This window comes from Zingiber officinale, chromosome 3A, assembly GCF_018446385.1.
Source record: "Zingiber officinale cultivar Zhangliang chromosome 3A, Zo_v1.1, whole genome shotgun sequence".
Classification (NCBI taxonomy): domain Eukaryota; kingdom Viridiplantae; phylum Streptophyta; class Magnoliopsida; order Zingiberales; family Zingiberaceae; genus Zingiber; species Zingiber officinale.
Window position 1 is genome coordinate 160,130,029 of NC_055990.1, and position 13,581 is coordinate 160,143,609.

At 42.2% G+C, this 13,581-nt stretch overlaps 1 protein-coding gene across 1 annotated transcript; it reads left to right on the forward strand.

The window, feature by feature from the left end:
* The first annotated feature begins 9,915 nt into the window (after positions 1–9,915).
* On the forward strand, positions 9,916–10,903 carry LOC122050838. Its single transcript, XM_042611711.1, has 2 exons — positions 9,916–10,744; positions 10,845–10,903. The coding sequence occupies exons 1-2, from the start codon at positions 9,916–9,918 to the stop codon at positions 10,901–10,903; spliced, it is 888 nt and encodes a 295-aa protein (XP_042467645.1).
* Positions 10,904–13,581: the final 2,678 nt, after the last annotated feature.

Genomic DNA, 13,581 nt, shown 5'->3' on the forward strand with positions numbered 1-13,581 from the left:
GAGCAATTTGTTTTCATTTTCTAATTTAACTAATTTATTATTTAAGCACAAAATAATTTTAAAAAAATTTTCGGTTTAAGTTAGGAATACCTCTTCGGAACCTTCGGAAACGAGTACGGACTCGTGGCTCGATTTGGGTTCGGACCCGTCTTCCGATTCATCTTCCGATTCTGCTTCGCGGGCCATCAGCGCGAGGTGGCTCTGGTGCTTCTGATCTTCTGCTTCCGATTCTTCCGAGGAGGAGACGCCCCACGTCGCTTTGAGGGCCTTCTTCTTGGTCGGCTTCAGTTTGTCGATCTTCAATCTCGAGCACTCGTTCTTGTAGTGGCCCTTCTTGTTGCATCTGAAGTACGTCACGCTCCTCGATTCGGTTGGAGAATTGATCTTTTGACGGTCCTTTTTGCTGAAGCTTCTTTTCCTCCTGGTGAACATCTTCCTTACCAGGTTCACCAGGTGTTCTTCATCTTCATAGTTTTGGTCAGAATCTTCTTCCGGTTCAGACTTGTTCTTCTTTTCTTTTGAGAAACCTGCAAATAAAGTTACACCTTTCTCGACCCCGGCGTTAGTTTTCTCATGCAGTTCTAATTCACAGAAAAGCTCATCTAATTTTAATTTAGATAATTTTTTTGAGATCTTGTAGGCATCTACGATAGATGCCCACAAGCTGTTGCGTGGAAAAGCGTTTAGGGCATACCTTATTAAGTCCCGGTTCTCCATTTGGTGCCCTATTGCGCGGAGTCCGTTGAGAATGTCTTTAATTCTTGCGTGGAGTTGGCTGGTCGTTTCTCCTTCCTGTATTTTTATGTTAAAAATTCTATTTAAAAGCAAGTATCGTTTTGTTACCTTAGCGTCGCTCGTTCCTTCGTGCAGCTCGATCAGTTTGTCCCACAGCTCTTTAGCATTCTTATGTGGTCCGACCCGGTTCAGTTCTTCTCTAGTCAATCCGCACTGTAAGGTGTTGATTGCCTTGTTCTCTGTTGATGCCTTCTTCTTTAGATTTGTTGTCCAATCTTTTGGATCCAATAGGTTCCCGGAACTCTATACTGGTATTTTGTAGGGTCTTGTGACACTCAGCCACTGGTCGAAGTCTGTCTTGAGATACACTTCCATTCGCTTCTTCCAGTACGGGAAATCATCCCCGTTGAAGAGGGGAGGTCGCACTGTGCTGAAGCCCTCGATCTGCGACATTTTTAATCTGCACTCAAAAATTATAGAGAGGTTCCAAGACTTGGTCTTGGATTTGTAGTGCGGGAAGAATTAAATAAAAATAACTAAATTAGTGTTGCACTAATTTAGTTTTAATTACGACGGAAAAAATTTCCAAAAGGGTGATACTACCAATTTGGATCTGTCCGAAAAACTGAAATCCGAAAAAAAATGAAAAGCAAATCACCCCCTTGTCTGATTGGTGGTTGCACCAAATCAGAGCGGTACCTACTCTGATACCACTTGTTAGATCGTGAAGTTTCGCTAGAGGGGGGGGTGAATAGCGATTATGAACGATTATAAAAATTTCAACAAGAGTAAGCGCAGCCGAAAAGACGAAATTAAAACAATGCTAACACAATACCCAATTTTACTGGGTTCGGATCCTTTGGTGACTCCTACTCCAAAGCTCGCACACGAGGGTGCTTTCGTTAGGCAATTCACTGGCAATTCGAATAATCGTTTTACAATTGAAAGTACAGTTGCTAATGAAAAATAAAGCAGTACCGACAGAGGAAGAAATCAAAAAGAAAAGAGCGCGTTGTCGGAGCTTTGTGGCGTCGTAGGAGCACAAAAGAGCAGATCGTCAATTCAGAGTTGTTGCTGAACTCCACCCATGCCCCTTCTTTTATATGAAGCTCGGGGCGCCCCGGATCCCTTCCGGACGCCCTGGTGGGACGTGGCAGGTCCAACCAGTGAGCTCCACGTGGCGACGACGCGTTTGGATAAACTTTGCCTCCCGGGCGCCCGGATCCCTTCCGGGCGCCCGGACCTCCGGGCGCTCGGAGGTCCGGATCCCCTCCGGGCGCCCGGACCACCTTTTTCCAGGGAGCACCTTTCCTGCAAAACAAGGTTAGTCCGAGGCAAATATATAAGTTATAACCTGCAAAACAGAGTGTTAGTTCAGTTTATAGTTTAGCAAAAAGAGTATGACTTAGATTCCGTCTTTCCGAGACCGGAATCTAGTCACGATCTCGACTTAGATATCCGAAATGGATCTAAGCTGGATCGACGCCTAATGTTCCCTTCCCGGGAACGCGTCCTCACAGTCACTCCCTTCCAGTGACTTACCTTTACTCACCTACTAGACGTCCGGTCAGCCCTTCGACACGTCTGGACTTCTCGCCAAATGCCCGGTCAGCCCGTCGACCCGCTTGGACTTCTCGCCAGCTATCCGGTCAGCCCGTCGACCTAGCTGGACTTCTCGCCAAGCGTCCGATCAGTCCGTCGACCCGCTTGGACTTTGTGCCAGACATCCGGTCAGCCCGTCGACCTGTCTGGACTTAGCCTGCACACTCGATCAGTGTATTAGAACACGACAAACCTAACTTAACCTGATTTGTCATTCATCAAAACCTGAGTTAGATCGTTTGTGCTAACCGCACCAACAGTTACAACTGTGGGAAGGTGGGTCATATGGCAAAAGATTGCTGCCAAGAAAAAGTTTGTTCAGAGTAATACTGCTACCTCCAATCCTAAGGAGAATAGCGAAGATGACTGGGATGCTGAAGCCTTGTTCGCTGCAGAGGAAAATGAAGTAGCTTTTACAACAATGTCAGACAAGATTTACTACAAAAATGATTGGATCGTAGATTCAGACTTCTCAAATCACATGACGGGTGATAAAGAAAAATTACAAAACTTGTTTGAATATAAGGGAACTCGTATGGTGGTGACAACCAACAACTCAAGGTTACCAATAGCTCACATTGGTAAGACAATAATTACACCCCAATATAATTCTAACTGGGTGTCACTTCAAGATGTCTATCATGTCCCAGAAATGAAGAAAAATTTATTATCTGTGGCTCAACTAACATCATCAAGTCACTATGTTCTATTTGGCCCTAAAGATGTAAAAGTATATCGAAATCTCAAAATATCAGAAACACCGACAATGGACGGGCAACGACTAGAGTCGGTCTACGTGATGTCAGCAGAGTCTGCATATATAGACAAGATAAGGAAAAGTGAAACTTCATGCATATTGTTAGGATCGATGATCGCGGCTAGAGAGGGGGGTGTGAATAGCCGACCCCAAATCTTTCGTTTCTTTCTACGATTAGGGTTAGCGCAGCGGAAATGAAACGTAGAAACGAAAAGGAAGAAAACAAACCTCAAACTCGATGGATGTAATGAGGTTCGGAGGTGATACTCCTACTCCTCGGCGTGTCCGTAAGGTGGACGAGCCCTATCAATCCGTCGGTGGATGAGTCCCCGGAGAACCGGCTAATAAGTACTCCTTGTGGGTGGAGAAACCTCACCACAATAACTTGCAACAGCAATATGGAAATACAAAGAAGAGCAAGAACAAAATACACAATGAATGTACAAATACTCGCTTGCCTTCTCGTCGACTGAAGTCCCGGATGAAGCACCAACTTCACGGACGAATGCCAACTAGAAACTCAGTCGAAGAAGCTCACTCGAAGCTTCGAAGCTCAGCAAATCTCAAGAGCACAGCAGTGAAGAAGCAGAAGCTTCGGACCAGAAGAAGAGTGAGAGAGTTACCGCACTGTAGAAGCCCTCAGCCCTCTTATACCTGCATCCACCTGCGAAGAAGAAGCCAGAAGACAGAAGACCAATGGTTACGGACCGATCGGTGGCTTGATCGGTCCAGATACTGATCGGTCACGGGACCGATCAGGCTTCGATCGGTCCGTGGACCTCAGCATGCATTCCCTTCCTTTTCTCCGAACTTTTGCCTTCTGATCGTTGTTTCCTAATCGGTCTGGGCCGATCGATAACACTCGATGAGGCTCTTGTTTAATTACTGATCGGTCACCGGACGATCCAGATACCGATGTATCACGGATCGATCCATCGATCGATCGAGCTTGATTTTGCCCAAACCAAGTCCCAAACCTTCAAGCCAACATCCGGTCAACCTTGATCTATTGGTACATCATGCTTAGCATCCGGTCACTCCCTTGACTGCTAAGACTCCCCACCAAGTGTCCGGTCAATCCTTTGACCCACTTGGACTTTTCTCTTCGTGCAAGTATCCGGTCCTCCCTTGACCTACTTGACCTTCACAATACCGGATGTGATCACCCTTGATCCATCGGATTTTCCTCCGGCTTCACTCACGGGACTTTCACCTAACTTCACTCACTAGGGTTTCACCGGCTTCACTCACGGGTTTTCCAATCTGCCTTCACTCACGGGACTTTCCAATCTGGCTTCACTCACGGGACTTTCCCTTGCTGGCTTCACTCACCAGGGACTTTCACCTGCCTGGTTTCACTTCACTCACTAAAGCTTGGTTTCACTCACTAGGACTTTCCGAACTTCCTGGCTTCACTCACCAGGACTTTTCCAACTGCCTGGCTTCACTCACCAGGACTTTCCCTTTCACCTAGCTTCACTCACTAGGATTTTCATTCTGCCTAACATCCCAGTTAGGACTTCCCAGTCAAGTATCCGGTCAACCTTGACCTACTTGACTCTTCTTCATTCAACCTGATCAGACCTTGATCAGTATCTCTCCGTATGGACAACTGCACCTGCATTGTCCATGTCTACATGTATTTCTGTATTGTCAAACATCGAAACCATGACCAAGGTTTATGCTTGGTCAACTAGGTCAACCTTGACCTACTGGAAATTGCACCAACACATATGACATATGAGATTAGGTCACATTAACTATTCCAAGTTAAACATGATGATGAAGAAGCCGATGCTTAAGGGGTTTCCTCAACTAGACATACGAACAGACACGGTATATGAGGGATGTCAATATGGTAAAGCACACCAATTACCATATCAAGAGTCAAAGTTTAAAGCAAAGGAACCATTAGAGTTAGTCCACTGTGATGTATTCGGACCCGTTAAGCAACAATCAATCGGTGGTATGTGATACATGGTGACATTCATTGATGACTTCTCAAGGCATGTCTAGATCTTATTTATGAAAGAAAAATCTGATACATTTTCCAAGTTTAAAGAGTTCAAACAGTCAGTCGAAGAAGAATTGGGAACAAAGATCTGTTATTTACGCACAGACAATGGGGGAGAATATAGCTCAAGAGAGTTCTCCCAATACTTAAGAGAAAGTCGAATATACCATTAGTACACATGTGCCAACACACCACAATAGAATGATGTAGCAGAAAGAAAGAACCTATCAATGGCAGATATTATGGCCTATCAAATATAGAATTTACTTTGCCATAATTGTGCTAATTAGCTGTGTATATATTATTACCCAGAGTAAATTATTTGTAATTAGTACATACTTAAATTAGATTATCAGTAATTAATATGGTAGCTATATTTACTTTGTTACTAAAGATAAATTGTAAAACAATTCTATTTAATGAGAAAGCTCCGGAGAAGAAAGGGACACTTTTTTATGGAATTTCAAAGCTGTTTTGTCATGGTATCAGAGCCAAAGGAAGGCTGAAATTTCTTCTGCCCTTAAAGCTCTCTGGTTTGTTTCTTTTGGGTTGATTTCCAATCAACAATTTTTTTTTCTCTCGGTTGATTGACTTGTGATTGAGAGTTTGGATTAAGATTTCTGTTTTTCTGGATTGACTTGTTTTTCGGATAGCTAATGAGAATTTTTCTGGAAGAATACCTACGGAGACTTTGGCAATCAAATTTACCGGAAAGAATTATGCAACATGGGAATTTCAGTTCCGGATGTTTCTGAAAGGGAAGGAGCTTTGGGGTCACATTGATGGGTCTTTAATGGCTCCTGAAAACGCTAAGGATCTTGGTCAATGGGAGACAAAGGATGCCCGAATTATCTCTTGGCTTCTCGGATCCATCGAAGCTCATATGGTGAACAATTTACGTCCTTTTAATACGGCTAAGGAGATGTGGGATTACCTGAAACGAATATATCATCAAGATAATACTGCAAGGCGATTCCAACTAGAGCTTGAGATTGGTAATCTCAGTCAAGGTGATCTTTTTATTGAGCAATATTATTCTGGATTTCTTAATCTTTGGGGGTGAATATTATAATATTATATATTCAAAAGTACCAAAGGAGGCCTTAGCTAGTATTCAGGCAATTCATGAAGTTAGTAAACGCGATCAATTTTTAATGAAATTGAGATCAGACTTTGATGTTGCTCGGGCTGGATTGCTAAATAGAAATCCAGTTCCTTCTTTGGATATATGTCTTGGAGAATTGTTGCGTGCAGAACAAAGATTGGCTACCCAAGCTGTTCTAGGTGCATCACTAGAAAAATCTACAGTTATCAATGTTGCTTATGCTGCTCAAGGGAGGAACCGTGGTAAGGATCAACTGCAGTGCTATAGTTGTAAGGAGTTTGGGCATATTGCTCGCAACTGCAGTAAGAAATTTTGCAACTATTGTAAGCAACATGGGCACATTATTAAGGAGTGTCCTACATGTCCGGAAAATCGACGAACCCAAGCTTTTCAAGCTACTATTCCAAATCTGAATGTTATTGGTCCTACATCTACAGTCACTGGCACCGATCAATCTGTTCTTATGCCAGAGATGGTCCAACAGATGATTCTCACAGCCTTTTCTACTCTTACTCTTCAGGGCCAAGGTATGAATATTTCTTCTTCATGGATTGTTGATTCTGGGGCGTCCAATCATATGACTGGGTCACCTGATCTGTTGCATAATGTACGATAGTATAATGGCTCACAAAATATTCAGATTGCTAATGGCAGTAATCTTCCAATTACAGCCATTGGTGATATAGGGTCTTCTTTTAGTCATGTATTTATCTCTCCTGGGTTGTCTACAAATCTAATTTCTGTTGGTCAGATGGTTGATAATCATTGTGATGTACATTTCTCTCATGATGGTTGTATTGTACAGGATCAGGTGTTGGGTCAGGTGATCGCGAAGGGGCCTAAAGTGGGAAGATTATTTCCGTTGCAGTTTTCTGTTCCTAGAAATTTGTTCTTCTCTTCTATTGTTACTACAAATAAGGCTGATATTTGGCATAAACGATTGGGCCATCCGAATAATGTGATTTTATCTAATTTAATGAAGAATGACTTTCTTGGTGACAACATTCAGTCTTTTAAACATCTATTACCTCTTGCCTGCACTACTTGTAAACTTGGGAAAAGTAAAGTTCTACCTTTTCCTACTCATGGTGGTCGTGCTAAAACATGCTTTGAGATAATACATAGTGATGTTTGGGGCATTACTCCAGTTACTTCCCATGTACAATATAGATACTTTGTGACGTTTATTGATGACTATAGTCGATTCACGTGGATATATTTTCTACGTAGTAAAGTTGATGTGTTCACTGTTTTTCAAAAATTTCTGACTTTTATTGAGACACAATTCTCTACGTGCATTAAGATTTTACGGTCTGATAATGGTGGTGAATATCTATCACATGAATTTTAAGCCCTTTTGCAAAACAAAGGTATTTTATCACAACGGTCATGTCCTTATACTCCCCAGCAAAATGGGGTGGCTAAACGAAAACATCGTCACTTATTGGATATGGTACGCACACTCCTCCTAGAGTCCTCAGTTCCGCCTACATTTTGGGTGGAAGCCTTGTCTACTGCTGTGTATTTGATTAATCGGTTGCCCTCTCAACAACTGAATTTTGATTCTCCTTACTATCGTCTTTTCGGTATGCATCCTGATTATCACATGTTGCACACATTTGGGTGTGTTTGTTTTGTCCACTTGCTGTCTCATGAGCGTCACAAGCTTACAGCTCAATCTGTACGGTGTGCTTTTATGGGTTATAACAATGTTGAAAAAGGTTTTCTATGTTATGATGCGATTGCTAATCGTTTGCGTATTTCCCGAAATGTGATTTTCTTTGAGCATGAGTATTATTTTCCGCAACATGTTTCTCCTTCTGGAAGTATTCTTCTTCCTCATTTTGAAGATACCTCTCTATCAACTGATCGTTTTATACCTGCCGTTATATATCAACGACGAAAAACCTCACCATCACAAACTCTTCCCGATCCTAATCCAATGGTTCTTCGAAAATCCTCTCGCACTCGTCATCCTCCTGATAAATATGATTTTTCTGCCACTTTAGCTGATACTACAGTTCCTACCTCTTATTCGCATGCGACTAAGCAGACATGTTGGGTTAAATCTATGCAGGATGAACTTCAGGCTCTTCAGGAGAATTACACTTGGGATATTGTTCCTTGCCCAAGTGGTGTTAAGCCTATTGGTTGTAAATAGGTATATTCTATTAAGCTACGATCTGATGGCTCAATTGATAGATATAAAGCAAGGCTGGTGGCACTTGGTAATCGCCAGGAGTATGGAGTGGATTATGAGGAGACATTTGCTCCTGTAGCTAAGATGACGACAGTGCGACTTATCCTCGCTATTGCTGCTTCCAAGGGATGGTCATTACGACAAATGGATGTGAAAAATGTCTTTTTGCATGGAGATCTTAAGGAAGAAATTTATATGACTCCACCATCAGGATTATTTTCTACACCCTCTTCTGATTTTTGCAAACTAAAACGTTCACTCTATGGTTTAAAGCAGGCTCCACGTGCTTGGTTTGACAAGTTCCGCTCTACGCTTATTAACTTCTCTTTTGTCCAAAGTTAGTATGATTCTTCTTTATTCCTGTGCAAAATTGCAAAAGGAATCGTCTTGCTCCTGGTATATATTGATGATATTGTTATTACAGGGTCTGACTCTGTCTTAATTTCTCAGCTTCAAGAGCATCTTCAGGGGTCTTTCCATATAAAAGACTTGGGATCTTTACACTGTTTTTTGGGGCTTGAAGTACACTCTACTCCAGCTGAAATTTTCTTACACCAACATAAATATCTTCAGGGGATAGTGGCTTTGGCTGGTCTATAGGATGGTCATTCTGTTGATCATCCTTTAGAGGTGAACATTAAATATCGCCGTGATGAGGGTGATTTTCTCCCAAATCCATCTTTATATAGACATCTAGTGGGGAGCTTGAACTATCTGACTATTACCCGGTCTGATATTGCCTTTTCTGTTCAACAAGTTAGTCAATTTCTACAAGCACCTACACATCTTCATTTGGCTGCAGTTCGACGCATTATTCGCTATTTGCATGGCACTTCTTCCCGGGGACTTTTCTTCTCTGCGGGCTCTCCTATTCGTTTGGTTGCATATAGTGATGCTGATTGGGCTGGTTGTTCTGATACTCGACGCTCAGTTACAGGTTGGTGCATGTTTTTGGGTACCTCTCTTATTGCGTGGAAAAGTAAGAAGCAAGATCGGGTGTCTAAGTCTTCCACAGAATCAGAGTATCACACTATGTCCTCTGCTTGTTCTGAAATAGTTTGGCTTCGGGGACTGTTGGGTGAACTTGGGTTTTCCCAACTTGAACCTACTCCACTTCATGCAGATAATACTAGTGCTATTCAAATTGCTGCTAATCCAGTATTTCATGAACGCACCAAACACATCGAAGTAGATTGTCATTCTATTCGTGAGGCATATGATGCTTGTGTCATCACTCTTCCACATATAACCACTGAATTTCAAATTGCTGATGTGTTTACTAAAGCTCTCTCCCGACATCGTCATCACTTTCTTATTGACAAATTGATGCTTGTTGATCATCCAACATCAATTTGAGGGGGGATATCAATGGCAGATATTATGACCTATCAAATATGGAATTTACTTTGCCATAATTGTGCTAATTAGCTGTGTATATATTATTACCTAGAGTAGATTATTTGTAATTAGTACATACTTAAATTAGATTATCAGTAATTAATATGGTAGCTATATTTACTTTGTTACTAAAGATAAATTGTAAAGCAATTCTATTTAATGAGAAAGCTCCGGAGAAGAAAGAGACACTTTTTTCTGGAATTTCAGAGCTGTTTTGTCAGAACCGACATCTTACAAAAATTTATCAGAATATGTTGCACGACAAGAATGTATTTGGACGGTTTTGGGCTGAAGCAATGAGGATTGTAGCTTTTGTCATTAACAAACTTCCTCAACCAAGCCAAAGAAAAGGATGGAAATGTTGCAATCCAACAAGCGGAAGATGTTACACTTCACGAAATGTAGTGTTCGATGAAGCATCTTCTTGGTGGAACCCAGTTAAGGAGGTGTTGTCAGACTCTAAAGACCTCGAAGACAAATTGCAACAAAAGATGAGAGAGCATACTGTTCAACTTCAATCAAGTTCAGATGAATCAGAAGATCCAAATGACAATGATATTGAGCAAAGAGTGGCTCAGAGTCCTTGGCAAACCGACATATATCAACAACCAAATGAAGAAGAGAGACCTAGTGAAATGGAAGAATTAATTCCACAATCTCAACTCCGAAGGTCAATAAGAACACGAAGGTCAAATCTAAAATATGTCAATGCAGCCATGGTTGAAGAAGCAATAGAGCCCAAGACGTTTGAAGAAGCATCGCAAAGTCCTGAGTGGGTGATAGCCATGAAAGAAGAGATTGTTGCGCTGCAACAAAATCAAACTTGGGATCTCATACCAAAACCAAGAGATGTGAAACTCATTTCTTGCAAGTGGGGTTTCAAAAAGAAAGTGTCGTCCAGATGGGTTAATCGAGAGGTACAAGGCACGATTGGTAGCTCGTGGCTTCTCTCAACAGTATGGACGAGACTATGATGAAACATTTAGTCCAGTGGTGAAACTTACAACTGTACGAATCCTACTTGCACTTGCAGCCAACAAAGACTGGAATCTATGGCAGATGGATGTGAAGAACGCTTTTCTTCATGGATAATTGGATCGGGAAATTTATATGATCCAACCAATAGGTTTTCAGAGCCAACATCATCCTGAATATGTGTGTAAGCTATGAAAAGCATTCTACGGATTGAAACAAGCATCCAGGGCATGGTATAGTAAAATTGTTAAATTTCTAACTCAAAGTGGTTATTTAGTAACATCTGCAGATTCCAACTTATTTATCAAACAAATAAAGAAAAATTAGCTATCATGCTAGTATATGTGGATGATCTAGTCATAACAGCCGATGACAAAGCAAAAATTCTTCAAACGAAGGAGAATTTATCAGTTCGATTTCAAATGAAAGAACTGTTGGTGCAATCGACCTAGGTTTTGATATGTGTGTCAAAGAGTTTAAGTTAGGCTTTCATATGTATTTGATATGTGTTTGAGTCTTGCAGGACTTGGTGGAACACATGAGAACTTGGTGCGGCCAAGTATGGGAAACTCATCCAAGGGCTCGGATCCTTGAGTCGGTGAAGGATGGTGTGGAAGACATCCGAGGGACCGCCGGACGAGGAGCAATGGAGTGGAGCCGAGGGAAGTGGACTTCAAGGCAGCGTGAAGGATGGCACGGAGAGGAGCCGCGGGCTCAGGTGCATCTGAGGGACGAAGGCCGAGGAAGAGGACTTCAAAGGCGACTCCGGAAAGGATGAGAGGAGTGTCGACTGGTAATGGGACCAGTCGACTGATCCAAATTCACAGAATGCACAGAAGCATTCTGTGCTTGTCGACTCAGGGGACCAGTCGACTGGTACATGACCGTTGGCAGAAATTGGGGTCTAAAGAGAGCCGTTGGAGTTGCCTAACGGCTAGCACCAGTCGACTGGTGCTTGAACCAGTCGACTGGTGTCGGGGTTTGAGTTGATTTGTGATCAACTCTCTCCTCTTATTTAAGGGGAGCTTTGGGGCATTGAGGAGGTTACTGATGCTTGTAGTTTAACTCCTATTCTGTGCCCAAAGCTCCCAAGTCAATTCTCTTCCTCCTAATTCTAACTCCATCTTGTAAAGAGGAAGAGTGCACCTTGTGAGAGGTTTGCTCCACCGAGAAGGAGAAGCTCTAGCCGGAGATTGCCGGGGACTGATCCACCGAAGGATCAAGGGATCGTCCACCTCAAGGACACGCCGTGGAGTAGGAGTAAGCAATCTCCGAACCACGTTACATCGAGCGTGTTAGCGTTTGTATTCTCGTTTGTGTTTCATTGTTTTAGTTTCTATATTTCCGCTTGCGCAAACTAACGTATTGTAGAGAAGAAATCGACTTGGGGGTGGCCTAGCTATCCAACCCCCTTTCAAGCCGGCCACCGATCCTCCAACAATTGGTATCAGAGCAAGGAAGCTCTTCAACGGACTAATCGCCAAGAAGAACAACATCATCAAATGGCCGGCTCAAACATTCATCCACCCAAATTCGAAGGAGACTTCTCTTGGTGGAAGAAGAAAGTGGAGGTATTCTTCGAAACCAATTTTGATATTATGCTAATCATGGAAATTGGTTTCGAACTACCTAGGGATCAAGACAACAAGATACTTGAGAAAACAAGGTGGAGCAAGAAACAAAGGGAAGAACATCTAGCAAATTCGAGAGCCATCCATCATCTACTACATGTTCTTCCCCAACAAGAAGTAACAAGAGTTGGAACCTATTCAAGTGCCAAGGAGTTGTGGGAGAAGCTAGTGGAGCTTCATGAAGGCACATCGGAGGCTAAATTGGCAAGAAGAGATCTCTTCCGAACTCAACTCAACAATGTAAAGCTTGAGAAGGGAGATAAGGTATCTACACTTCATGCTAAATTTAAAGAAATCTTAAGTGGACTAACAAGTGTAGGTGAGAAACTCTCCAACCGGGACATCATAATGAAAGCTATCAATGCTTTCCCAAGATCCTCGACATGGAGCTCCATTGTAGATTCATTCTACATTTCAAAGGATCTAGAGAAGAGCTCTCTAGATGAATTCTTCTCAACCATGGAGCTTCACGAAACAAGGGTTGAAGGATTAGAGGGAGAAGCAAATAAATCAAGAGGAGTAGCCCTTGTGGCAAACAAGGGAAAGGGGAAGAAGAAAGCTCCATCTCCATCATCTTCCGATTCCGAGGAGTCAAGTGCCTCAATGGATAGTGACCAAGAGGCGTATATGGTAAGGAAAATTAGAAGAGTTTTTAGAAATTTTTCATCTAACAAATCTCATGCTAGGAAAAGCTCAAGAAGCAAAAGTAGGACAAGGAAGATAATTTGCTACAATTGCCAAGGAGAAGGACACATAAGAGATGATTGTCCTCTCTTGAAAAAGAAGGAAGGGAAGAAGAAGAAGGAGAAGACAAAAGAAAAGGGGAAGAAGGCTCAAAACCTAAAAGCAACATGGGATGATCCTTCATCTTCATCGGAGGAAGAAGAGCATCACATAGTCAATTTTGCGCTTATGGGGATTGATGATGTAGCCTCCACCTCATCCGAGCAAGAAGAAGGAAGGAGCTCAAGTGAAGATGAAGAGGGGAGCTCAAGTGAAGGGGGAGGTCAAACTTCGGATTCGGACTTCTCGGTAAGTGAGGTACATAATCTTCCTCCCCATATTTTAATTAAAATTATTTCAAGCACAAATGATGATTTGTTTAAGGCAAAAAGAAAGAACAAATCTTTGAAAAATGACATTTGCATGCTTAAAGAAAAATTA